The 26,115-nt window shown below is 44.7% G+C and overlaps 1 protein-coding gene across 1 annotated transcript in view; it reads right to left on the bottom strand.

Moving 5' to 3' along the window:
- RNF150 (ring finger protein 150) overlaps positions 1–19,318 on the bottom strand; it is a 682,925-nt gene extending 663,607 nt beyond the window's left edge. The window contains exon 1 of the mRNA XM_069631193.1: positions 18,023–19,318. Coding sequence (XP_069487294.1) covers positions 18,023–18,482 — 460 coding nt within the window. The 5' untranslated portion in view covers positions 18,483–19,318. The remainder of the gene's footprint in view (positions 1–18,022) is intronic.
- Between the last annotated feature and the right edge of the window lie 6,797 nt (positions 19,319–26,115).

The raw sequence follows: 26,115 nt of genomic DNA, 5'->3' as shown, positions 1-26,115 counted from the left end.
CGATTAGACTTGGGTGGCGGCTGGTCCAGAATCAGGCAAAAGCACCACCTGCTGGACATTTCTTGGGGAGCCAATTGTAAGTTCAAACACGCATGCAGCAAATGCGGTAGATACCATAAGGCCGCCTGGTGTGGCAACAAAGAGAAGCAGGCCCCAAAGCAGAGCGAATAAGAAAGGCGGAAGAACCTTGGATATTTAAAAAAAAAAACAACCCCGATCAAGCTAGAAACATTGCGGCCGCTTCTTAATGCATATCACGACAAAACCACAGCCAAGATACTATTGAAAGGTTTCTCAGATGGGTTTAAGATACCGTGCCACAATGTTCTTCCAGGTCGACCCCAGGAATCTGAAGTTAGCAATCAACAAACCAGACATAGTGGAACAAAAGATTCAAAAAAGAGAAAAGGCTGGGCAGAATAGAGGGGCCATTCAAAGCAGCACCATATGAGGAATTTATGGTGGAATGTATGGTTTCTCCCCTGGGAGTGGTCCAAGAAAGAAGCTCAATTTAGGCTGATCCACCATTTTATACCCCAGGGGAGTAAACAGTGGGATAGATCGAGAGCAGTGTTCAGTCGGATATACATCTTTTGATGAGACACTGCACCTGGTGAAGCAAACAGGCAGAGCAACTGTGCGAAAGAGGACATTCTGCATCAAGACTATTGCCAGTCCATCCAGAGGGCTTCAGGTTACTGGGTCTCCATTTTCAAGGACAGCTGTACTTTGACAAGTGCATGCCTATGGGCTGTGCAGTCTCTTGCCACTATTTTGAGCTATTAAGCACCTTTATGGAGTGGGCACAAAGGAAACATCCAATGGCAAAAGTGGCGCACTACCTACATCACTTCTCTTTGTGTAGGAGAGGAAGGATGCCAGGCAGCATTGGGTACATTCGATAAATTGGCAATCAGCTGGGTGTCCCACTGGCTCAGAAAAAAACCTGTTAGGCCAACACTGAAATTGACATTCCTTGGAATTTAAATGGACTCAATTGAAGATACCTGTAGTCTCCCCGCAGAGAATGTGGGGCAATTTAAGAAGGTAGTGCAGGAAATGGGAAGAAAAGAGAAAGCAACTTCAGCAGAGCTACAGAAATTGATGGGGCAACTTAACTTTGCAGTGACAACCATCCCAGCTGGTAGAGTATTTGCCCAGAAGACTGGGGCTGACGCAGGCACATCACTGCATCCCTTTGGGGCAGGAGTGAAAGGAGATCTGCAGGTCTTGGAAAAACGTTCTTAAATCCTTAAATAGCATTTCTGTATGGAGGGATCCATAGAAGTCTAGCAAAGAGATGGAACTTTTCACAGATGCCTCAGGAGGTTTGGGATTTGGAGTCTTTTTGGCAGGAAGCTGGTGCGCTAGCTCATGGCCGGTAGGATGGAAAGACCAGAACCTAAGGGGGAACATAGCGTTCCTAAAACTGTTTCCCATTGCATTTATCTGGCGAGAGAGAGGTTGGCCAACAAAACGATCACGCTTTGGTGTGATAACTAAGCAGTAGTACAGGTTGTGAATAATGGTGCAGCGAATTGCCTGATGGGGCTTGCCTTGCTACGGTTCTAGACCCTCACCCGGCTGAGTCTGAAAGCAGATGTTAGTGCCAGACACAGGTGTATAGAACAGCATAGCTAACGCATTGTCTCGTTTGCAGTGGTGGAGATTCATGCAGCTCACACCGTGGGCAGAGGAGGAGATGACAGTAATGTCGCAGGGGCCTCGGAGGGATAGCGAATATGTTCTAGGGACACTCGTGGAGAACTAGTTGGCCGCAGGTACTTTGCAATGTTACAAGGGTCACTATGACGACTTCATGACAATAATAAAGCACGGGGGAGCAATTCAAGTACAGGACGCTTTAGAATTAATGAAGAAGGCCTAAACGGCCCGAAGGGAAGGGCAGCAACAAGTTTGGCAGCAGTAGCATTTTTCAGCAGGAGCAGAGAAGTCAAGGACCCCACGAAAAGCAAAGTTATAAGAGAAGCCATGAAAGGCTGGAATGCAGAGAGCCAGATCACAGATGCCCCATTACATTCCAAGACATAACAGAAATGATCAGCAAGATTGCACAGGTATGTTCAGGCGAATACAAGATTAAACGCTTCAAAACAGTGTTCGTCTTAACATTCTTTGCGGCCTTCAGAGTGAAGGAAATCACTGCAGCCAACAAAGCAGGTGATGACCAAGGGGGCTTGAGGGAGTTCAACATGGCGTTAAAAGGACAGGAGGTTATGCCATTAATGAGCAGGTCAAAGACAGATCAGGCTGGTAAAGGGCGATGAGTCTGTGCAGTGCATGGCAGCTGCTGCCCAATGCCCTTCAGACCGAACGGGCAAAACGGTTTTCCAATTCTGGCCAGTGATGGGAATATTGTTGAGAAGGCTAGGTAGGGACCCAAAACGGTACGGCACCCACTCATTCAGAATAGGGAATTCAGAATAGGGACAGCCACCACAGCAGCCGGGGCAGGGTTCAAACATTCAAGGAATTAAGAATATCGGGCAGTCGAGATCGGGTGCCTACAAGAAGTATATAAGGAGTGAAAGGATGTAGGGTACACCAATGATGGCTATATATTTTTCTCCCCCTACGATAGAGGATGCCATGATTAGCAGGTAAATAGCATGGGTGATTGGAAGACCAACATTCAATGGTTTGGTAAGCGAGAGAAGAGATGAATTTAAGACATGATGGTTATTCATTTAGGTGGGAACAACCTGGGTCAGATGGGCAGGCGGCAACTGCTGAAGGAAATGTGCCTCTTGAGCAAGGACCTGGTGGCTTGCGAGTTTATCATGATGATTATTATGATGATATCTAGGTTCTGGGAAAAAAAAAAATACCTTTTAAAAAAAAAAATCACAAACAGCAGTGGAAAAGCCAAGAAAGAAATTGAACATGGCCAGATTTTGCAAGGGGGCTGGCTTTTCAATGATTAGGCACGGGCTGATAAACCTGGGAGTGCCTGGCTACTAAGAGAATGATGGGGCTGACTTGTCGGAAATTGGTTTGGACCTCTTTTTATGATTTTAGAAGATGCCCTAAGAGAACGCGGTTCTGAATAAAAAACAAATGTTTACACCGTTCAAGGCGGCGAAGGTGCGAAACACCCTTCTTGCTGCATTAGTTGCTCGGGGGATCGAGTAGTGCCAAAACGAACCTCCAGGCGGAGGACAAGAATGAATAGGAGTAAATAGCCTCCACTTAGCCTAACTCGGTGGGGTGCAGCAAGGTCGGATGAAGAGGTGCACCCCACAGTTTTGTTGTCAGTTTCCAGCTTTGGCTGGTGGAAAGCAAAGCAGAACACGCTCCCCGCAGCCCAACAGCGGAGGCTGTCAATGTGATTCGCCCTGAGCAGGAGGCTCAGGGAGGTTGGGGCGTGAGACCTAGGTATGCCAAGTAAAGAGTTGATAATGAGAAAAGGAGCCGACTGGAGATGAAAAGATATAGGTTAAAGGGGGGTGCTGATGAAGAGGAAGACTGCTGCTAATCGTCTGTTATTAAAAATGGCATTTTTTTGATGTTTATGGTTGTAAATATGTAATGAACTGCGGCCTTGTTTTGCCACAATAAGAAGTGGGATATGTTGGAAGGGGGGTGGGGGTAAACAGTACCCGACTGCCTAGGTTAACACCCTGCGTTTTGGCCTGAATCTTATACAAAGTGACTGTGATGAATATAGAGAGTTCATCCCTGAAAACCCAGTATAGGCCTCCTCACATAGGGCATGGGGAAGGCAGCTGCTACCTCATCTCCGACCCTGGGGGGTGGTACTTTGTGGGAGGGAACTCATGCCAGGAAAAACTGGTGAACCCATCAAAACTACATTCCCCCAATCTCCCTGAAATTGTGATGGCTTATTGTAAAACAGAGCCTATTGACAATACTACCAAGGACTTCAAGATCCAGAATGCCTGTGGTACTGGGCCGAGGAAGTGAGGAAGTGGTGCTCAGAGGTAGTAAAAATCCAAAGTGCAACTAATCAGGTTGTCTAGTTGTTGCGAAGGAAAACACCTCAGCAGGACATTTAAATGGAGAAAAGAAATGCAGCTGAGAGAAGAAGGTGGGAACGGCAAAGCTGAAGCAGACTAGAGTGGACAGATTGCCCAGTTAGCAGAAGCAAGCCCAGCTGATGCCTCATCGAAACTGGAGGATGGAGAAGGAGAACCGTGCAGAGTGTTAACAGCTGGAAGCGGCATCAGAAAAGGGAAGCTGACAGAAGGGGGGAGACATGCTCCCAAACATGCAGGGTTTATTCTCAAATGCGAGGTGAAGCAGCAAAGCGCCAAGGCTTCAGAAGCAGTCCACTGAAACAAAGCAGACACTGTCAGAAGTTAAGGGCAAACCACGAGAGGTCTACCGCCTCTGGTGACCAAGAAGAGGAGACACTGAGTCAATCCGGTGAGTTGGCCTAAACACATAGGTGACCCCGGGGCGCTCCAAAGAGACTATGTAACAATAAAAGATAATTTTTAATATCAAACCAAGAAAGTAAGATTACGGCGAGCCGAGCAGAATTCCTCTTATATGGGATACCAACTAGAGGAAATCTATAAACCACATTGCTTCTGTACAGCCTCTTGGCAAGGGTGTAATTCCTCTTTTATGGGACATCAATAGGGGAATCTACAACCCGCATTACCCACAGCCAACAGGCTGTGAAGATGCCACAAAGAAGCAACAAGGGTTCAAGTGCTCTTTGTTGACAAATATTGCCACTGTAAACAACTGTAGGAGTTCGGGTTTTATCCTGCAAGGCGAGTAAACCAGGAAAGGCATCTATAGCGCTTAGTCCTGGCAGGCGAGTGGACCAGGAAAGAAGAGAATGTGAAAAATTATATTGGTGGCAAAAAGGTGCGACGTGTTATCTCAATAATAATTTCTTTACAAATTGTTGCAAGAAATTGTTTTGCTTTCCTGACATCAGTATTCAATTGATAGAGCAATTCTTAAAATATCCCACTTCTGTCTTGAAGAGAACATTTTTTTTAAATTATAAACTGTTGGTGAGAAAGACAGTGGTCTTGATAAACACAATATCGTGGAAGAGATTTGGAAGAAGAGTTATGGAAATACAGATGCCTAAACCAAAAGGAAAGTGGTAAAAGTACTTTGTTTTAGTGTCTGAAGAGACATTTACTTTACCAAAAGCAAAAACGTATTGGAAGAAGAGGAACTTGTGTTGGATAAAAAGGATCTTTGTTGAATCAGAACTGTTCTTTGAGTGTTTTTGCATTGAGCCAGGCGAAGGGAACACAACTCTGGTCACAAGGAGTGCTCTTTGAAACTATGTTTGAACTTTTGCACTGGGGTATTGAATTGAAGATAGCCAAATATACTTTATATTAATTTTGTTGTTTGTTATTAGTGTGAGGATCAGAGACCTTTGGACACTAGGTCCTTCTTTAGTTTGGCAGGTAAGGACATTCTCGCTAGGAGTATCTCACCCTTTATTGTTTAATAAAATGGCAAATTCTGAGAAAACTACTTGAATCCGCCGCACATTTCGGACCCGTCACAGTCACACAAAAGCACTTCTACGAAAGAGCATGTCACTAAACATTGTTACTAGAAATTAAATCAGAAGTGTATTTTCAGGACGTCCCATTAAAAACACAAATGTTCATTGCAAGAAACCCAACCAAACTGTTTCACTTTGAGCTCTAGCTGATCAATTCTATCAATACATGTAAAACCTGCAAAGTAGCCAAATCTGTTATATATCGAACCTTTTTCTTCCACCAACAAACTCACATATGGAGGAAGCATGGTAGTAGGAAACAGCTGAAAACCAAGTGAGAACAAAACAAAAAAAACACAACCAGGGCTCACATGATGTGCATGTAACTTTAATTGCATGTGTGCTTTCTCGTCAGTGTGTCAAGTTGAATGGGTATTTTAACTTTTATTGGGGTTTTGTTGGGTAATAAATAACCAGTTTTATGCTTTGCATCAAAAACTATAAAAGGCAGCACTGCAGATAAGGGGTCTATCGGCCACGTTTACTCCCTAAAAATAGGAAAAAACTTCAAAGAAAATAAAAAAGGGGGAGTAAAAATATTCCCAAATAAACTGAAAAAAATATAGGAAATGGACACATATGAGTTTGTGCCCCTGCTTTCACCCAAACAGTTCTATGGATGTGTTTGGACGAGTATTTCATGTACTACCACAGGAGGAAATGACTAATTATGGAAGTGAGCGGTCAAATGTATCTTTTAATATGCATGAATAACTTGGTGCAAAGAAGTATTTCTCATAAAAACATATCTTTTTTACAATTGTACATATGTTTACTAGTTTATAAGATACTCCCATTGGGACTTGTGTTTTTACTCCCAACTTTCAAAAAATAGAGAGTAAAATAGTCCCACTTCAAAAGCTTATCTGGAGCACTGAAGGTGTGGGGTTTGCATCCGTACCTGCCTTCTTCTCCAAGTATTGTGCACTAAGGACCTAGTGAATGAGAGAGGTGTTCTTGCACTTCAGCACATGGCCTCTGGGTTATCTGCCATGCCCCATCTACTGCCTGGTGTCATGTGCGTTTGGAGCTTCACAGGGCATGAGGCTGGTCAACTGGCCCTCACAAGACCAGATGGCCATAGCGTTCAGCTTTATTTATTTATTATTTATTTTTTTATTGGTTGTTTATCTTCCAACCTTTAACATACATATTCCATACATATAGTATAGAAGAAAAAAAAAAAAGGATCTTCCATCAAAAGCCGTTCAATTTCAGATCTTTAGTAATTATTATTCCACCTAGCGAATCTAAAAGATTAATTCCTTAAGCATAAGATTCTACTTTATATGCTCAGTTCTTAACAATTCATCTAAAAATTTCAACGCATCCATTGTTGTGCCATTTTTAATTGCCACTAGAAGTCTCTCCCACAGTTGATCTTCCCCAAAAAGTTCTAGGTCATTCAAAAAAGTTGCCATCACTTTACTTCTCTGCTCATTTAGCAAGGGGCAAGCTATCAACAAATGTCTGGTTGTTTCAATCTTATCGGCTTCCATACAGATTCTGCAAGTCGCATCTTGAATTGTAATTTGTTTCCTTACCAAAAGCAGTTCTTTGGAACCCAAAATAATTTAATCTCATTTGTTAGAGTAGGTCCATATAGTATGACGATGGACATTTAAACAGGTAGGCCGTTCATTGATTTTCCGTTGTTCCCAAATTATTTTAATGAACGGCTTACTCTGATGTTTTAGCTTGATAGTTTCTATCCAGTCTTGCTCCAATACAGCCCTTTTTGCCTTGTTAGGGTTGTTTCTTTATCAAGATCGACATTTAAGATAGTTAGCTGCTCTATGCATTTTAGTTTCCAGCTTGATAGGACTTTACTTTTTGATGAATCAATCCCTTTCAATATTACATATGGTTCTGGAGGAGAGTCTATGATACATTTACGATAGAGGGAAAGTGATTTCCATAAAACAATTGATGTTAAAGATTGTAATCTCAATTGATATCTTACAATCGCTGCAGATATCATATTTGGTAGCCTCAGAACCTTCCTCCAAAAAAGGCCTTTGCATAAGTCCCAGGTCTTCCAAGATAAATTCAATAGGGACTCAGTGCCATAGGTTATGACCGGGGTCACTTTTTGTTTATAAAAAGGTGACAATTGGCTCTCCCCCGATTGCTTTGTCTCAACAGTTTTTCTTCGATTGTGTTATACTGGCCAAATTCATTAATGTTTTATTAATACTTATCCCCAAGTATGTTATTGAATCAACAATTTCTAGGGGACTCTTTTCGATCTTCCAACGGAAAGTTCCCAACTTGTACTAGCGTTAAGCTTTACAAGATTCAATGCCAAGCTGCCTTGTGAAAATGGTTTAACTAAACGCTGATGGGTCAATACATTTAGCAAAACTGGGGTAATTTATAGACTTCATTGAACTTGGCAAAAACTTTGGACATTGGTGATTTACATTACATGCAAACATATAGCCATAATACTGTAAAAAAGCACCATGTTGTTGATTGTCAATTCACCATTTTACAGATCTCTTAACAGACTTTGGAGGTTTAAAATAGTTCTGGTTTCTGTGTACTGTTTCCAGAACATATTTTGATCTATGAAATCTGTAAAAATGAATGTATTCCGTTTTTTCTTTTTAAACTATGTGATAATAAAAATATGTGATATTTAGAATCTGACTGATACAGATTGACTTTTTCCTTTTGACTGTTAGGCTAGAAGAATCTTCCACTTCTAACAGATACGGTCACCCACAAGCATTTTATTGTATGGTTAGTAAAGGTCGTTAACCTTTTGGAGGGATTGCTTGTAGATTTGCTCCCTCATGCCTCCTGCAGTTGTTGTTTTGGTTTAAAATAGTAGTAATTTTTTCCACAGGACTAGAAATGAAAATATATTAGCCCAAACATGAATCATTGTGTATACTATTACAAATACTTGGGTGTCATCCCTTCTCCCCCAGCGGGAGCCCCTTCCCATGAAGCCTGGGAGGAGAGGCCACTACTCAGCAGGTGGATCTCATGGGGAAGGAATGTAAAGACTGGGACGAAGAAGAATCAAGTAAACCAGTTGAGAATGATGACACCAATACCAAGATGAAGAAGAGGCACAGAGTAATGATGAACGCTCTGCAGAAACAAAAACAGCAGACAATAAGGATAACATTCTAGTCAATAAGGACAATATGTGAGCAACTGGAACATAAAAAGGGAAGAATCAAGACTCGAGGAGCCGCAGGCAGGTCGCCAGAGCAGCGACCCGAAATGAAAAAGGCAAAGCCTCGAAAAGGGTCGGAAGAGGAAAGACCATTCTCCTGGCTGGAAGCAGGATGCAGATACAGACGAAAGAGTCGGAACCACGCGGTCCAGGCCCTAGCTGGAGCAGACCACACAGAGACCGTGGGATGGAAGAGATAGGTGCCCTGGGACCAGCCGAAGCCCAAACGGAAGCTCCCTGAAGGCAAGGAAATGCCAATAGCAGTACCTGGCAGGATAGGGAACCAGGTTTTCTATACAATAGCAGAGAAGCCGGAAAAAGACCAAGGCAAGGGCGTCATTCCCCCTGGTGATGCGAGAAGCTGAAGAAAAGGTAGGTAAAAGGGAGTCATTTCCTCTGGCATTCTGAGGAGTCTGAAAAGAACAAGGGAAGAAGGACATACCCCCTGGTGCTAAAAAAAAGACAGAACTTCTGGTGTTGCATAATAGAGACCACACAGAATACAGTCTGAAGAAGATCCTTGGGAGGAGGGTCATACCCCCTGGAATAGGAGCAGAACACATGGAGAGTGGAGACGCTCTTTAGGGATCCAACAGTAAATCAGTAATCACGGTCAATAAGGAATGCTCATGTTTTGGAACTCGAGTTAAAGCAAGAACTTGTACTTCTCTTTAGAACGTTTTACTTGAAACTTTGTTTTCACCTTGTAAAAGAGAGTCATTCCTTCGGGGAACAGTCCCTTGTTTTACTGGAACCAGAGCCCACTCTCCAGAAGAAGGGAGCCAATCTTCTGCACTAAGAAGACTCACCAATCCTTTAGTCTAGTTATAAGTGTAAGGGAAGGAAATGGGTTTCTGACACAGGACAGTGAACTTAGTGTTGTAGTTGAAGCAGGGAAACCCCTCTTAGAAGATAAGAGAAAACCGTAACTTGCCCTTTTTTTTATTGAATCAATAAAAGTGTATAGCCAAAAAAATGCCAACTGCAGGTCAGTCTCCTCCTTCCACACCCTTAAAATACACAAGCAACTGCACCCTTAAAAAAATTGTTTCAAATGTATGCCGTAGGCGAAATTTGCAATATGTTATGAAAGCGTTTTCAAAGACTTACCTTAAGACGTGCTTTATAGGTGAGAAAATATAAAAATCTTAGTCAAGAAGTTCTACTGGGTCTCATCAAAAGATGAAAATTGGTAATAGTCTCGCTACAGAAAGGACTTCGTTTTGGGACCACTAAGATAACTCTTGAGAGAAAGCAAGAGAGTTGAAAAAGACAAAGGCCCCTTTAAAAGTATAGGCCTTTGAATAAAGTGATGTTGGCAAAAAGAAACATGTCCACAATCTTGATGAAAAAAGGCATACAATGTCTTTGAAAGAGATGGGGTACAGCCCCAAACGGGAGAAGCTGCTGCACACTAAGAGACAACTGGAGGACCAGAGAATGAAGAGGGGTTTTTTGTTTTTAAATAACCCTCAGAAGCAGTAGAAAATAGACACATGCGGTACAACAGTTTGGATGGATGAACCCGTTCTTTCACAACGCAGCGCGGCATACAGTTTCCGTCTCATGCATGCTCCTTAGGAGGGAAGCCATGAGAAGTCCAAGAAGCGTAGAGGTGTGTCATCCTTGCCTTAGTGCTCAACAAGGCGAAAGGTTTGCATGCTTATTTAGCAAGCAGAGAGTGTGCTCTGGACAATGGAAATCGTATGACTTTTTGTCTTAGAAGCCTCTCAACACATGAATATAAACAGATATGACCCTTTCTGTGTTTTTGATGGAAACAGTTAAATGGGTTGCCAGATTTCTAATAAGGAAAATTAAAGTATCAAGGGAAACAGACTATTCCTGGAAAAGGGGTTGAGGGAATAATTAGAGGGCTAGTGAGGCTCGTCCGAGATCAGTATACATTCACACAAAGTCCCCAGGCCTCGTGCACTACAGTGCAGTTCAAGTATTGAAAGAAAACCATCTCCATTTTTGAGAAACAATTTTTTTTTTATTGCGGCATGTAAAAGAAGGTGACAGAGGTGGTTTCGGAAGAGTGGAAAGGTAGACGCATCTTTGGAAAACGACATAATTCAATAGAGAGATGCATCTCTAAATGGAATTTACCTTACACTTGTAGGATCTTGAAAAATAAATCGAGGCAAAAGCCTCCCACTCCAAAACCTGGTACGAGAAATAAAGGGTGCAGAGAAGATAGCGTTTATTGAAAGCAAGACCGTCATGAAATGTTCAAACCCCAGTTCTACCAACTTCACCATGGTTTACGTCATTTGCAAAAACATGAATTCGTTAATGCCAAGAGGGTTGTAATTATCAGCAGAAAGAATGACTACAATGCAAAACCCTTCCCTTCCACCTGTCAAAGGTATGAAAAGATACGCGCTTTATGGAATATGAATTTAGGTTGAGAATTAGGGACAGATCAATTATGGACACATTTTAGACATGGTTCTCACAATCACGGTCTCAGTGAGCAAGTGAAATAATGCAAGTGGCATCGATAAACTCGAAATGCTTTGGATTACCATCAGCTAGAGGCGCTATGGACACAAAGGGATTTTTTATGATGGGTCATATAGGCAAGTCCAAGGCATTTTTCCCAACACCAACAGTTTACGCTTCTGTGAATGACCCAAGGAGACTTTGAATACAAGCATCTGCAGAGTCTGGCCCACAAACAACAAGGTGCCTGTGTTCAGTGAAGTCTGGAGGTGTCCTAAAAAGACCAAGCACTGCGTGGCTGTTTTGTAGAGTGTACACAAAAGGCTTGGGAACTGGGCTAAAATGAAGATTTTAAAAACAGAATATGTAAAAAGCAACCTAATCACAGCCACTACACAACAATTTTCCTTTTTTTCCAGCCCAGTCCCAATAATAATAAATGGTAGAGGGTCCCTCTGGAATGTGCTGCAATTTCTAGGAATTCCCTGTAATTTCTTTCACCCACTACTAGAATTGAGCCCACAAACTAAAGGTGGTTTCAAGGTGAGATTGTTTGGCCAATTAGGAAGAACGACATTGGTTGATTAAAATAGTTGGTTCTTCAGGGCAAAAAAAAGGAGACAAAGTTATTTTGTACGTTCATGACATTTTTACTGGAAAATAATATTGTTCTAATCTTTAGTTTATTGATGCAAAGTTAGCTTACTCTTTTTACAATTAAATTCATGTGCAACTTTGAGACTTTGATGGACAGCTTAATCAACAAGGAATGCACACTCACGTTTAGTAGAACTGCAAGCCACGCTGATCTCAAAGGAGGGGGAAACAAAGTCCGCCATAGCTTTATAAGCAAGTAATTCTCTGGAAACCTTACAACACACCGATAACCCCAATGGCTGATGCACAATGCACCCCAAGTTGAATAACCATTCAAAACACTTCCAGTATCTTTTAACCACATGAACCCGCTATGAATATGCATCTCACTTGGGTGCAATCAGCTTTTATTGTTTTTTTTTGTTTCAAATTCCTTAGCAGATACATCCTGTGAAATCTTTCCTGAATTCCTGGTACTTTTACCAGCCGCCATACAGATCCAAAGACTCCATAATCCAGGCATAGGCAACCTGCGACACTCCAGACATCCTCCCATTATCCCTTAGCATGGACTATACTGGCTAGTGCTCATAGGAGTTCTAGCCCAAAACACCTAGACAACCACAAGTTGCTCTACCTACTGGAATTGCTTCAGACACTTAAAGCATTCTGGCTCCACGTTCCCAATACCAAACAAAATCTACATTTCCCCAGGCACTTTTAACTAGGATTTTGTTATATAAGCAACTTAAGGTTTGTGGTGAAGGAATTTCTGGGGGGTGGGGGGTTAATGATACACTTAGTTTCTTAATTTTTGGATACGTTTATGATGTATTAGTGCACATATAACATTTGTCAAAGATTTTATTTTTCCCACATTTTCCGTCCGTGGGATGCTCCATCGCTGGCAGTGATAGAGTTCCTAAATTGAAAAGGCATCTACAAAGTGTTTCTTGCTGGACTTTGTTTCAAAGTATACATAATGTATCTTAAAACCAGCCCAAGTCTGAAGAGTCTCCAAGTAAGCAAATTTACAGGAAAAAATTAAAGTTGAGTCACTCTGTTGAACAATATCCATGGTAAGCATGGCACACAAAGTTTGCGTATCTGTACACACCATCCTACATGTTCACGTAATAGAATGGCAGCAGTGGTGGCAATTCCAGAGCACCAGGTACAAATGGTCGCGACTGGATCGAGGTGTTGGCTTATGGGTTTTGGACATCAACTGTACAGCTACAGAGAAAAGGAAGTGGATTCAACGTGTATCCTAAAAATGGTTTGTTTTCATTCGTTTTTCACTCATACAATTCTCCTAGGTTTTTCTTCTCGACATAAACAGTCTACTGTCGACATAGCTGCAACTTGGTTCAATAAAACAGTTGTAAATGGTCAGTTGGGATTTCCAACTGGAATTTTTTCTTAACATGTACATTTGTTCAAAACTCTGCTAAAATGCATAATAATCCTTACAGAGCACAACACTGAAGCGCTGATAAGATACAAACGCATGTGGTTTGCACCCTATTCTAGGTGCCTAACAGACACATGTTATGAAAGATCCTATTGCAAGAACGATAGGCCATCTGAACTCCAAGGCAAGGTCACCTGCTCTATAAATAAACCCTGGTTAGCAACATTATGACTGAGAATCTAGCCGGCCTGGCAACCTGCCACTGTTTTCCGTGTGTTTGCGCCAGCAATCACCTCTCAAGCGGACGACGCATACTGTACCACTCCCGCAAGCTACAAGACCAAAAAGAAACCATACGTAGCACGCCAGAACGCACGTGCATCGACACATTAATAACAGCAATAGAACCCTCTGGTAAAATAGCTTAGCTCTTCTGAGGAATGCTCCACTAAATATAATCCTGGATACTGGCTTTCCTCACCACAAATACCTTTGCATGTCTTTATACTCGTACATTTTCGTCAAAAGGTTTACTGCACTACACAAATGCAACTGCCAACGTATGCCACTCAAACATTTCTGGGGTAATTTCTCAAGCAGAAGTCATTTTAGGATAGAGGCTACTTTTTTGTAGGACATCCCAATGTAACATGTGGACCCAATTTGCGTTTCTGCTAGAAGGCCGACTGAGGGCTCTAGCCAGTCTACAGTGAATGAAAAATAGAACCACGGTTTAAGAGTAGGGCTTGTCCATACAGAAGTGGGAGATTGGGACTTGGTAACATGATCTGACACCATCATATAGCTTGCCGGAATATTTTCAGTCAAAATATAGGCACTCCACCAATGAAACAGCCAAGAAAAACAAATGGGTATCCTAGAACAACAAGCAGATATTTCCCAGCAGTAGACAGTCTCTGATTCCAATGGAATAGAAAAAAATGTGACGAGATAAACAGTTAGTAACGAGCCACAACAACCTAGAGCAAGTGAAGAGCAGTTTACTGTCATATTTCCAATTTGCAGGCAGTTCAGTTGAGACTGTAAGGGGTGGGATGATGCCAGTGGCACATCCATGAAGTGGCTTGGGGTGGCGGGGGCTACCCCTGGAATCCGATTGGCCATCACAGGTGCCACCCCATTATCCTAATCTATGATCATTATGTGTGTGTGTGCGTTCCTTCTTCATGACACCCCTGCATAAGTCAGTGCCCTGCTCGGCCAACCCCAGTCAAAGAGACTGGACACGCCACTGGGTGTTGCATGAGTTAGGGACCGCTAGGTGAAGTTGTAAAAGAGAGAAAACAGTAAAGTTGGGATGACATGACCGGGAAGTACAAATGGAGACATGCACGTGGCACTGTTTGGAGAAGTCATGCATCAGATCTGTTGGACAGGAGATCTTTTGAATAAAGTCATGGAACACCTGCATGGGGACATGTTGGATAAGGGCAAATACGGGGTGAAGTCATGGGCATGTGGGGGGGGATCTGTTGAAGGACCGCAGAAGCAGATATCTGCAGGATGATGATGACAGCGAGGACAATTAAGGAAAAGGCAGCAACGGGACCCCCTTGTGGAAAAGGCATGACTACTGGTTTGGGGACATCTCGAATATAGGATTGTTTGAATGCATCCTTGAAATTGATACTCTAACAGCTGAAGAAAAATGCAAGAATGGAAAGGAGACAGAGAAAGGCACGGATGAGAAGGAGCAAAAAGCCGGCAGGAATCAACAGCAAAACGCAGCCATGAGTGAGGAAGATTGGAGGGCAGGCAGAAACAGGGAGTCAATCTCAATCCGCTTCCGCCTAAGCACTATCAGCCGATTACAAACATCCTTTTTTTACTGAAGGTCATGGACCAAGTGGTCTACATTCAGTTACAAAAATTAATCGAGGACAACGCAATATTGGGGCCTCGCCAATCAGGCGATCGTGCCAGTCATGGCATAGAAACTGCCATGCTAAACTTAAAATCTAATCTCGCTTCCATTATCTATCACGGCCACCCAGCGCTTATGTTGCTTGATCTTTCGGCCAAGTTCGATTTGGTTGACATGAGTTTTTGGCATCCAGGTTGCAATCCCTTGTTGGCTGCACTGAGCTAACCACACAATGGTTGGTCTCCTTTTTGGGCCCCCATGATGCTCATGTTATCCACAACTCTTCTGATGCTCGGTCCTTGCCGACACAGGGCGCTCCTCAGGAATCTTCGTTACCTTCGACACTTTTCAATATTTATATCCTTCCTCTCCTTCTTTTGCTTGATGACCTGGGTGTCTTGTATACCAACTATGCCGATGACACGAAGGTCATCCTTGAACTTTCTGGCTCTTACCTTATTATCACTTGAACGCTATTTCTGCCATCTACTCTGTTATTCATTCCTGGATGACTCAGAACTCCACGGCCTTGAATACAGACAAATCTGAGATCCTTATAGCTTCCTCCAGTCATATGCTAAAGGATCTTTATGCAGACTATGCTTCATTCCTGATCGCTAACGTCTCCAACCCTGTTGTCCAAAGCGTAAAGACACTATCACCACTGATGAACTCACCATGCGATCTCATGTGGCCAAAACTTGCGCCACATGTGGCTGGATCAATAAGCTTTGCTCACTGCGCCCTTTCCTATCTGTTAACAATATGTCTCTACTTGCCTCTGCTCTCATCAACTCAAGGCTTGACTATTCTGGCAGGCACATCCTTGTCCAACATGACTGCCATTCAGATCACCCAAAACGGCACAGTCACTGAAGCCTGGAAAACATTTCACTGGCTTCCCATCAGGCATAGGGTGTCTTTCAAGATACTTACACTTACGTTCAAGTTCCTGACCGCCATTGCACCCAGTTACCTCACAGAACGTATTCAGCGATACGTGCCAGGACGACCTCTCAGGTCAGTCGAATAGGCCAGACTGCCAGCCTCACTTTCGTCTGGCCAAATTTGGAAAAACTAAGTTTGATGTCATCTCCCCAGTTTTGTGGAACTCTATTCCACTTAACCTTAAGTCTACCACCTCGTTGGTCGACTTCAAAAAGAACCTGAATACCTTCTTCTTCACTGTTCCTTAGTATTGCTCATCTTCTGATCTTGGAGTTCTCTATTCATTCCTGACTATTTTGTTTCATGTGCGCCATGAGGCCTGCGGGCGATTTGGTGCTTTATCAAGAATTAAAATAAATAAATACATTGAGGGTAGGCACAAATGGGAGTACAGTAGAGTATCTTTTACAGTGGCAGAAAGGGAGTTTGGATAAGAACTGACCAGCAGGTTAAGTGCAAAATGTAGTCAAAGATGATGTCTGAAGTGACCACAGTCAATAATGAGAAGTTTACCACAGAATATAGTTTAGATCTGAAGTACTTCTCATTACTTGCATCTGTCCAGAAAAGGGCACCCAATAATCACTTTTTTTTAAAATAAAAGACAATTAAAAGAATCATGAATGAAACATCTTATCAGCCTATATGGTTCATATTTTAAGTTCAGTAGCTATGCATGAGGTTTGCTCCAACTGCCTGCTCCATTCTGCTCAAATCATTGTTGCCTCCTACTGGATGGAGGAGTGACGCTTCAAAAATCACTCTTCTTAGTTCATACCAAACTTGGCCAAAGACCACAACAACTATGCCTGCTTTGACCACGTGTTCCTTCATCTGTGTGCTTGCCTGTTCCCTTCTTCAAACCATCATAAGAAGCGTGTGAACACTCTTCAGCCATGAAATGATGTACATAAGATTTAACTGTGTATCTACTTACTGAACAATATGCTCATGTCCGTTCCCAAAGGGGGTACGCCTGCAGTTATAGAAAGTTTGCAGACCTGCGTTTTTTTTCATCATTTTGTGATACCCGCTGCCCTCTATGCTGGGGTTTTCCTGTTGGGGAGACCCCGTACTACAAACAAATCAATACTTATGTCTGCTTAGAAGTCTCTGCTGAAGTACCTGAAATCGAATATGTCATCCAGTGACAGAGAAAGCTAATCTATAGATTTCGTCTAAATGGGTACTTTTGGATCCGATTGCTGGGGGTAAGGAGTTGCCTCAAGAATGTGACCCTTGACATAGGCCTATTTTTGAACCTATGGGTCTACAAGCAGCACAAACTCCCTCTGCCTGGCTGACATGCATTCTAGTGGGACAATACCATCTCCTGTCAACTCCTCCCAGGGTACCAATATGGGGAGTGAAGATGACATGTAGCACAGTTTAGGTAATCACTTGGTAGAAGACATAAAAAAGGGAGGGGGGAGGTCGCTGGTTGGTGGAATCGTGAACGGGCGACAGTCAGTAAGAATGGGGGTGGAGGGGTGCAATGGCATTAAAAGACAGTTGGTAGGAGGCATGAATGGGGGCTGCCGCTTGTCAGCGGGAAGGTAAAAGATACAATTGGTAGCAATCATGAATTGCGGGGCAGCTTGCATGAACTAGAATACATGCAGGAACAAAAGGCTGTGAGGCATGCATGAAGAAGTGGCACGTGGGAGCGTGGTGAATAAGGTAGAGTGAAGCCGGAATGAAGGACTGGAGGGAGACACGTGAACTTGCAGATCTGATGGTGGACTAAGATATGCAGGAGTATGGCAGAGCTGAGAGTACAGGAGGATGAAATAAGAAAAAAGTAGGATTGCATAAGAGGGGAGTGGTATGAATGGAGGTGTGGATGAAGAGAAGCTGTGGAGATTTGAAAGGAACATGTGGGATAGTCATAAATTAGGCTAAGCCAGGGGCACTATAAAGACCCGTTGCCAAGATGTCCTGTGAAGCGGTGTGAGGTCTTCAGAGGCCAGCAATGCTGTACCCCTGATGTCTGTCTGTGCAGTGTGCTCTCACCTGGATGAGGCATGGTGATGGTGTCGTTGGCGTTGGTGGACCCCACGTTGAAGATGATCACCGCGGAGGCGTTGTGCATGGCGGCATGCCGGATCTTGTCACGGTAGGTACAGTTTCCCTTGGGGATGAGTGCAACCCAGCTGCGGGCATGGGCAGGCACCGGGAAGCGAGTGTTGTGTGGATCGCAGGCCAGCCGGTCCTGGGCCGCAGGCATGACAGCCACCCCACGGGCATCCTGCTTGGGTGAGTGCTCTCCATAGCGGCCACATTCACTCTTCTCAGAGCGCAACTCACCAAGGGCTGGGTCGACATAAGTGATGTTGAGGAAGGCCGTGTACCACTCCTCCTTCTCTGCCACTGTGAAGTCCAGGCAAAGCAGATGCACAAAGCAGCAAGAGGACAGGAGCCATGTTGAGAGTGCCAGATTGCGACACGCTTTCACCAGAGACACCGGGGCCATGGCGAGCCCCGGCTCCCTCAGCCGTCGGATGTGCAGCCCAAGCGGTCTATGCCCGAAGCAGGGATTCCCTGCAGTGCCCAACTCCCTGCACTACTGTCCCTGCTGCACGCGGTTCCTTGCTCACAAGTCCCTATTGCAAAGGGCTCTTTGTGCCTCTGCTCCCGCTGAGGTGAGCTACTATTGCACACCGCTCCCTTCACACAGGTTTCCCCTGTGTCAACAATGTGAATATGTATGCCCAGTCCTTTTTTTTTTGCTTCCCGAAATTTGCTTTAACACTGTTGCTGCAGCCAGACTGTGAACCTGCTGCACGGAGTTTCCTGCAAATGGTGCTTCTGGGTCAGCAGCCAAGCTCCCTCCAGTGCTGCAGCTACCGGATCAGCAGCCTCCCAAGCCGAGCTTCCTGCAGTGCTGCTCCATCAGGCGACAGGCGCCTGCCGCGCGCGCACACACAGCGGCCCAGGGGCTCCCTCCACTGCACACAGCTGGCTCTCCGCGCACACCCGCCTCCGTCTGCGTCTTGCACGGTACCTGGACTCAATGAACGGCGCTGCTCCCTGTGGGGCCTCTTATGGCCGCGCTCCCAGTCACCGTTATTTGGCGCCCCCCTGTGCAGCTGATGCTCCCCGGGCTGGGTCTGCTCAGGGGGAGGGAGGCGGCAGACACGCCGCTGTGTTGTGGCCCTGCGGCCTTCCTCCCGCCCCCGGCTCCCCGCCACCGCGAACGCTGCGTTTCCCTGCGTCTGTGGGGCTATCCCGCCCGCTGCCTGCCCCGGGGGAAGCAGTCTGAGACGGACTGGGATGAGGGAAGCAGCAGGCGGAGCTTCATCGATGTTTGGAGCCAGGCGCGAGGCTTGTATTTCTTTTTCCTGACCTCTCAGGCTGACGTTGAGGAGAAGTTGGGTGCGCAGCGCCACCGCCCGGCCATAACGGGGCAGCATTGGGGGCTGCGGTAGGTGGAGTGAGGACACCTTCGGATGCAGATACTTCGGAAGGTCAGAGCCGCCCGCTGCTTTGAATAACAATGAAATACTCTATACAGTAGTGCTTTATTGGCAATGCTAAATATGCAAGCATGGCCAAAGCTATCTTTTCACGACATTCAAGCATGCACACGTGCTGTATACGGGCTCATCTAGAAAGCTAGGGATTGGCTGCATAGGATATGTATGGCCTTGTGTGGGCATTATATATTGTGACAACATGTTGCCGCGTATTTCATCGATGTTCTGATATTTCACATTTCTCACCCAGGAAGAATTGCATCGTCTGCACACCGAGTCTGGAACTTTGCCAAGGCACCACCAGAACTGCGGCTGTTCTCTTTAGGGTTGCCAGTGCCACCTGAAAACACTTTATGGACGTAAGCAGTTTGATGGGTTTTTACCCACGGACATTTCTAAAAATAAATAGCAAAAGTGCAGTTTAAAGCATTTATATAGAAGCTTGTCGACCCGGTGTCTTTTTGATTGTACTCGTTGTATTGGCATTGCACATACAAACAAGTACAATTTAAAAGTAAACAGTGTAACATAGGTCGAGGTGACCAATATGAAATTCAAACGACACAATCAAGTGCAAATGTAGGGTTTGATATAGTGCACTTTCCAGCGAAGAGTATCAATAATAGCAATATTTATTATAACTAAACATTAATTGACATAACTGCCCACTTACATAAAGACAATGCGGCTCGTTTGCAAATAGACAGGGTTTGGTATTGTAATGGTTAGCCAATTTGATGAACTAAGAGAGGGAGGATAGCACAGCGGCAGCGTGTGCATCTTGGAAGCAAGACGACACGAAGCAAAAACAAACAATTCCTGTAACAGCGCCTCGATGCCTGCGGGCTGTGTGAGCGCTTTATAAATGTAAATAGAATAAATAAGAGAGCTAAATGGAGCAGAAAAAAGAAGAGGGGGAAAAAAGCACAAGAGGGGGATATGAAAAGGAGTACGTTTAATGCGCTGGTATCTTCGAATGGGTGTAATGCATACAGCGCTTATTTATTTATTGGTCATTTATATAGCGCTTACACATTTAAAAAAAACTTTCTAAACACTGCAATGTAGGGAGGGTGAGTAATGAAGCTTAACATTCTTAATAGGCAGTGGAACATTCAAGAATGTGCAAGTGCTAAGCATTTAGTGGTACAACACAGGACAAGAGCAAAACAAACTGACAACATGTGACAAAAAATATTGCACATTACAATAGGCAAGAGCTAAACATGAACGAGGGAGCAAGGGAAAGGGGGAGAAGGGTAAGAACGAACATAATTAAGTGCAAGGAACACATAGAAGAAGAGACAGGGGTGAGGGGTTGAGGGGAGAAGAGAATGCACAAATCAAAGAAATGAATGCAGGTGTAAGGAACGCCTAAATCCAACTTTTAAATAAGGCACAGAACACACATGACCCAAGGTGGCTGCAGATGTAAGGAAAGCCTAAATTCAATGGTGCACAATGGGAGCAGGTGTCCATCCAGTTGGACTTGATTTGTATATAGTAGTAATAAATGATCCGAAGATGGTGTGGTACTCAGTTGATTGACTAGGGTGAGGCAGACCACAAAGGTTTAAGTATTTCGCCTGATATGTGCCCTCCAGTTTTTTGGGAAGGGGGCGATATGATGACGTTTTCTAACTGGAACCAAGTATTGTTCAGGTGAGTTTCGGATTGTTGGTCGCAAGCAAGGCATTTTTCGAGTCTATGCACGAGGCATAAAGCATTTCCACCAAAACTTGAAATGTTGGGGCTGTTTTTGCTCCCAGATACTAGTTATGCCTTTCAAAGTGCTTGCAATCATGTTGTTCAGAAGTCTGGTCCTATGGAGCGAGGTGAATGTGCTACCTTTTATAGTACTAATTAAGAGTTCCCTGAGGGGGGAGTTGACATCAAAGTTTAGGCTCCTTAGAGTATGAATTGAAATTTGCCATCAGTAGCCCTCAAGTTAAGAGCAGAAAAAGACCAATTATTTATTCCTAAAACCCGACTTGTGATGCCTTCTCTCATCTCCAAAATTGCATGTGCTCTCTAAGATTGGCTTTGAATTATTTAGCTGGTGTCCATGGGTCTCTATAGGTGAGCAGGAGGTTTTCTTCTTTGCTTGCTGCTCTGGAGGTTCTGAAACATCTGTCATATACAGTTTCCCATTCTTCTGCACTCAATGTAACCTCTAGGTTTTACTCCAATGTAAGTTCTTGTAAAGATGTATGTTCCTGAGCGGATAAATCTGTTGAATTCAGTAGGCTGTAACGTTTCTTTCATCTGGGATTTTTACTCCTTGGAAGGAGTCTTGGCGCATAGTCTGGTCTGACCTATTTTTATTTTCCAGAATTTTCCTAGATCGCAAGTAGTTGTGTTGCTCACTATCAAGTAGGCCATACGTTTTTAGTAATACAGAAACTTTTAGGGGTTCTCTTTCGTTGTATAACTGTTTGATGCAAATGATCCCTCGATTTACCTATTCGTTCCATTCTAATGGCTTTTTATTTTCTCTTCTTGAGGGGTTTTGCCATAGGGAAGAGTCAAACCAACTCTGTCTTGAGTGACCAAATTGCTTAGTTATTTTTTGCAGAAATCTGAAGGAGGTACCCAGTATGGGATGCTTGACATGCATGTAAGGTTTAGTCATGGAGCTTAACAAAGAGAGTGGAAATGATGTACCTAGTTGTTCTTTCATGATGAACCATGAGGCATGTCTGACTTACCCGGTGTGGAAAACGGGTGGGAGATCTTAAAATGTGTTCTTAATAGAACTTGTCAGGCAAAGTAATCAGCAACATCGCTGTGAGGGTCAGGAATCATCGTCCTTCCTGGTCCTTGTGGCATAAGTGGAAGCATCACCGCAATAATTGGAGTATACTTCCTTCAAGATGGCAGATGGGTTCGCCCACAATCCTTTCTTCTATTTTGCATTCTAACTGCACTCCAATTACCATCGCTTTTGGATCCAGGTCCTGGGGTTGGACCAGTGATGGTCGATCACCTGGGTGAGGGGTGTTCAGGGAGTGGGGGTGAGATAGTCAATTTTGAGGTGTGGTATTCCCCCCTTTTTTGTTCATCTACCTCACCCTATGTTTTAGATTTTCTGCAGTCCCAACCCCTGCATTTTTACACAAACACTGGGCCGAGGAAGAGGGTAACTGAGAGTAACCAGACTAACTCTCTCACATCGTACTGGACATGTCTCGTTAATCGGGTCAGGCAAAGTCAGACACTTTACCCTAAGTGCATACACCTGATAACAATTAGCTCTCCTCACACGAATAAAAGGCAACACTTAAAGACACACTCTGAGCAAGGTGGAACACGAGAACAAGCAGAACTTCCGTGCCGAAGGCACACCTACTGGAGCAAAGCAACAGACCAAGGGACGAGAGCAGCAGGTCGAAAACCCCAAGGCTTCCCTACTGGAGGTCGTTGCCTCTGACAGACAGACCATGAAAGACGCGTGGAGAAGGCCATATCCCACAAGTGAAGATTGCACTGTGTTTCAAGGATGCCAGCGACACTCCCAGGCAAACGGCAGAGTTGGAGAGGTGAGGTCAAGGGTGTGGTAATAACCTTGACTCAAAAATCGGAAAAGGCGAAACAAGAAAGAAGCACACTCAGCCGGTGAGTTGGCAAGTGACCTGAGAGACTGGTGTGTGTTAAAGTGAAGTAAGTAGCAACATCATAACACAAGTGAAGGCTGCACGCATGTGGATGAGACGCGAAGAAAGGCAGACGTGCGAATGAACTTTAAATACAGCTGCAAGATCAGTGATACTAAGTAACAGAGTGGTCTGGTGAAAGAAGTAGCCCATTCAAAAGTCTCTGTGAAAAGTTCATTGTTTGAAGCTAAAGGGCACAAAAAGCAAGAGTGATAGTAAATAGTGAACATTGAGTCGAAGTGGTCCTGCGGTGTTCTGTAAAGAATGCCACACACATTTGAAAGACTTTGGCATCCGAAAGTGGTCCGAGCCGGATTGAGGGAGACCAGAAGTATATTAAATGGAAAAACAGAGGTGATTAAAGGGTGTGCGCCCTCCTTGCGTATGTTTGGTGATTAACATTGATTTTTTTAATATTATAAACATACATGCATTGCTTGGCTGCATGGACTGGCGTGGACTGATACCCACCAGTCAGTCGATCTGTAAAGCCCTTATGTTTTGAGTCGAAAGTCCAACCTGTGTCAGGCTTAATTGTTGAAAGTCTTGTGTTGCTTTATACAAGAGTTAATACGTTTTTAGATCAGGTTATAAGTACAGTTGTGCCAACATTACTCCCTCTCGGAGGCACGTGCTATTATTTCTCCATTCTTGGGCTTTCTCAAGGTACATAGATATTCAGTTCTGCTCATGTATATTTATTACTTTTGCAAATCTGAGTTTGTCTTTAGTGTGAGAAACCAAAGGGTGTCTCACCGACCGAGCCCTTGGGATTTGTCACCCAGGTGGCCGGGGCACGGCCATCGCTATTGGATCCAGACCCCGGGGTGGACCAGTGCGGTAGGATCACCTGGATGGGGGGTCCCTGGGGAGTGGGAGTGGGGCACCCTGAGGAAAGATGCAGTATCCCTGTTCCAATTTCTATCTGATTACAACCCCACCAAAGGAGCTGTTATAAACTGAATAGATTACAATCAGATTGAAATACTGAAGTTTGATAATTTATGCCTGATTAAGAAGGTATAACTGATTTAGAAAAACCAAACAATGATTAGAATCTATCTTTAAATGAAAACTTGTATTTAATATTGAACTGAATTGTAAGTGAATCTACATTGAACAAAATTATAATGCACTGTTAAAGCACATGTATAAGAATGGGCAATAACTAATATGCATTGTATGAGACTAAATACGCACAAGAGCGCATATGCTACCCCCCAAGCCAACGCCTGTAAGAAAACGAAGAGGCCCACCAGAAGCCATGAAGCAGTGTGACAGCCCGAGCCCGAGTGCGGTGCGGATGACTGGAGGCTGCCCGCCCCTTCAACATCCTCAAGGGCTAAAGCCACACCGAAAGCCCACGAGCCGCGGGCGCAAGCCGAGGACGTCCGCCCTCCCTCTTCCCCCCCACGCCAACAACACCGGCACAGAACTTGCAATCGGCCCCGGAGAGGAGGACCTACAGCCGCGGCTGAGGTGGCGAACCTCCAGGCTGCTGCCTGCTCGCCTGCATGGGGGGTGTGCTGGGCGAGGCGAAGGTCCGCGCTGCTTCCGTGGCTCTCCCCCCTCCTTCACGACCGGACCTGCAGCATAGTACATGGGGACTGTGACGCGGCATGCCGGCCTGGAGGCTGCGCGTGGAGGCCCTTCCTCCCTCCTCCCTCTACCCTCCTCATCCAAGCGGGAGCAGGCCCTCATATGCCCAACGGGATGAACAGCTGCCCTGAACAGATGCCAGGCCTCCAACGCCACAATCAGGTACGGAGTAGGCGGGAAGGAACGTTGCTGGGGCCGCGTGAGATTCACCCCTGCACATTCAGGACATCGCGGCCACCCAGACCTCTGCCCCTGACGAAGCAACAAAGGGAAATAATCGCTGCACCGCTGCAATACCCAGAGGAATAGACTAGCTGTAAAATTTGTAGGTGACAAAGCTCCCCAGTCACCCAACACTGAATCACCAAGCCCCACTGAAACGAAACTTTGCAAGATAACACTTGGAAACCGAGCTAAGCGCTACACCCAAGCTCTGCAGACTTATCAAGCCACGTTGCTACCCTTATCCCCGGCTGTATAAGGCAGGCTATAATCCATTAAGGGGTGACAACCTGCGCTTCGACACCATATACAAGTGCCGAGACCGACAGGGAACGACCCCCAACAAAGCAGGTCCAATGGGGAAGACAGATCGGTCACAAAGAAAACTAAATTTTGAAACAGGAACAGTCCCTAAAGCCCCTAGAGTACAAGAGGAGCCAGAAACCCCTACTACCAGCGAAGTCCAAATGGAAGAAGGTACCTCCTCCACAGACATCAAAGGGCTTCTACTTGACCTGAAAGCCGGCATAGGGAGCCTGAATAACAAAATGGACGGCCTTGCCTCGAAAGTGGGTCTTCTCCAACACCGAATGCACAGTCATACTGAGCGCCTTAACAACGTCAAACAACGCGTGTCCAACCTAGATGACAGCACAGCAACCCTCGGGACAAGAGTCACCCAGCTTGAATCCCAAATGAAAGCAACTACCACCAGGTGTGAAGATTTGGAAGGTCGCTCGCGACGGAATAACATCAGGATTATCGGGGTGAGAGAACATCAACCTGGAGCGAAGATGGAAGATTTCGCCGAGACACTATGCACTACCCTCTTTGGTCATGAAACTCTTTCCAACCTGTTTGTCATCGAGAGAGCACACAGGATCCCTTCCTCCAAACCTATTGCCGGGGGCCATCCAAGGCCAATAATCGCTAAATTGCTCAATTAAAAAGATCGCAACACCATCCTCCGTCTGGCCCGGGAGAAGGGAGAGATCCATCATGATGGGGACAGAATCCACTTTTACCCGGACTTCTCACCAACAGTCCATTCTCAAAGAAGGTCATTCACCTCTACCAGACAGAGGCTCAAAGATAATCAAATAACGTATTCAGTGTAATTCCCAGCCCGCCTCTGAATCCAACATGGAGGAAGGGT

This window comes from Ambystoma mexicanum, chromosome 6q (genome assembly GCF_040938575.1).
Source record: "Ambystoma mexicanum isolate Mex_15411 chromosome 6q, UKY_AmexF1_1, whole genome shotgun sequence".
NCBI lineage: Eukaryota > Metazoa > Chordata > Amphibia > Caudata > Ambystomatidae > Ambystoma > Ambystoma mexicanum.
Note: the sequence above shows the minus strand (reverse complement) of the source record. Positions and strands in the feature narration are given on the sequence as shown.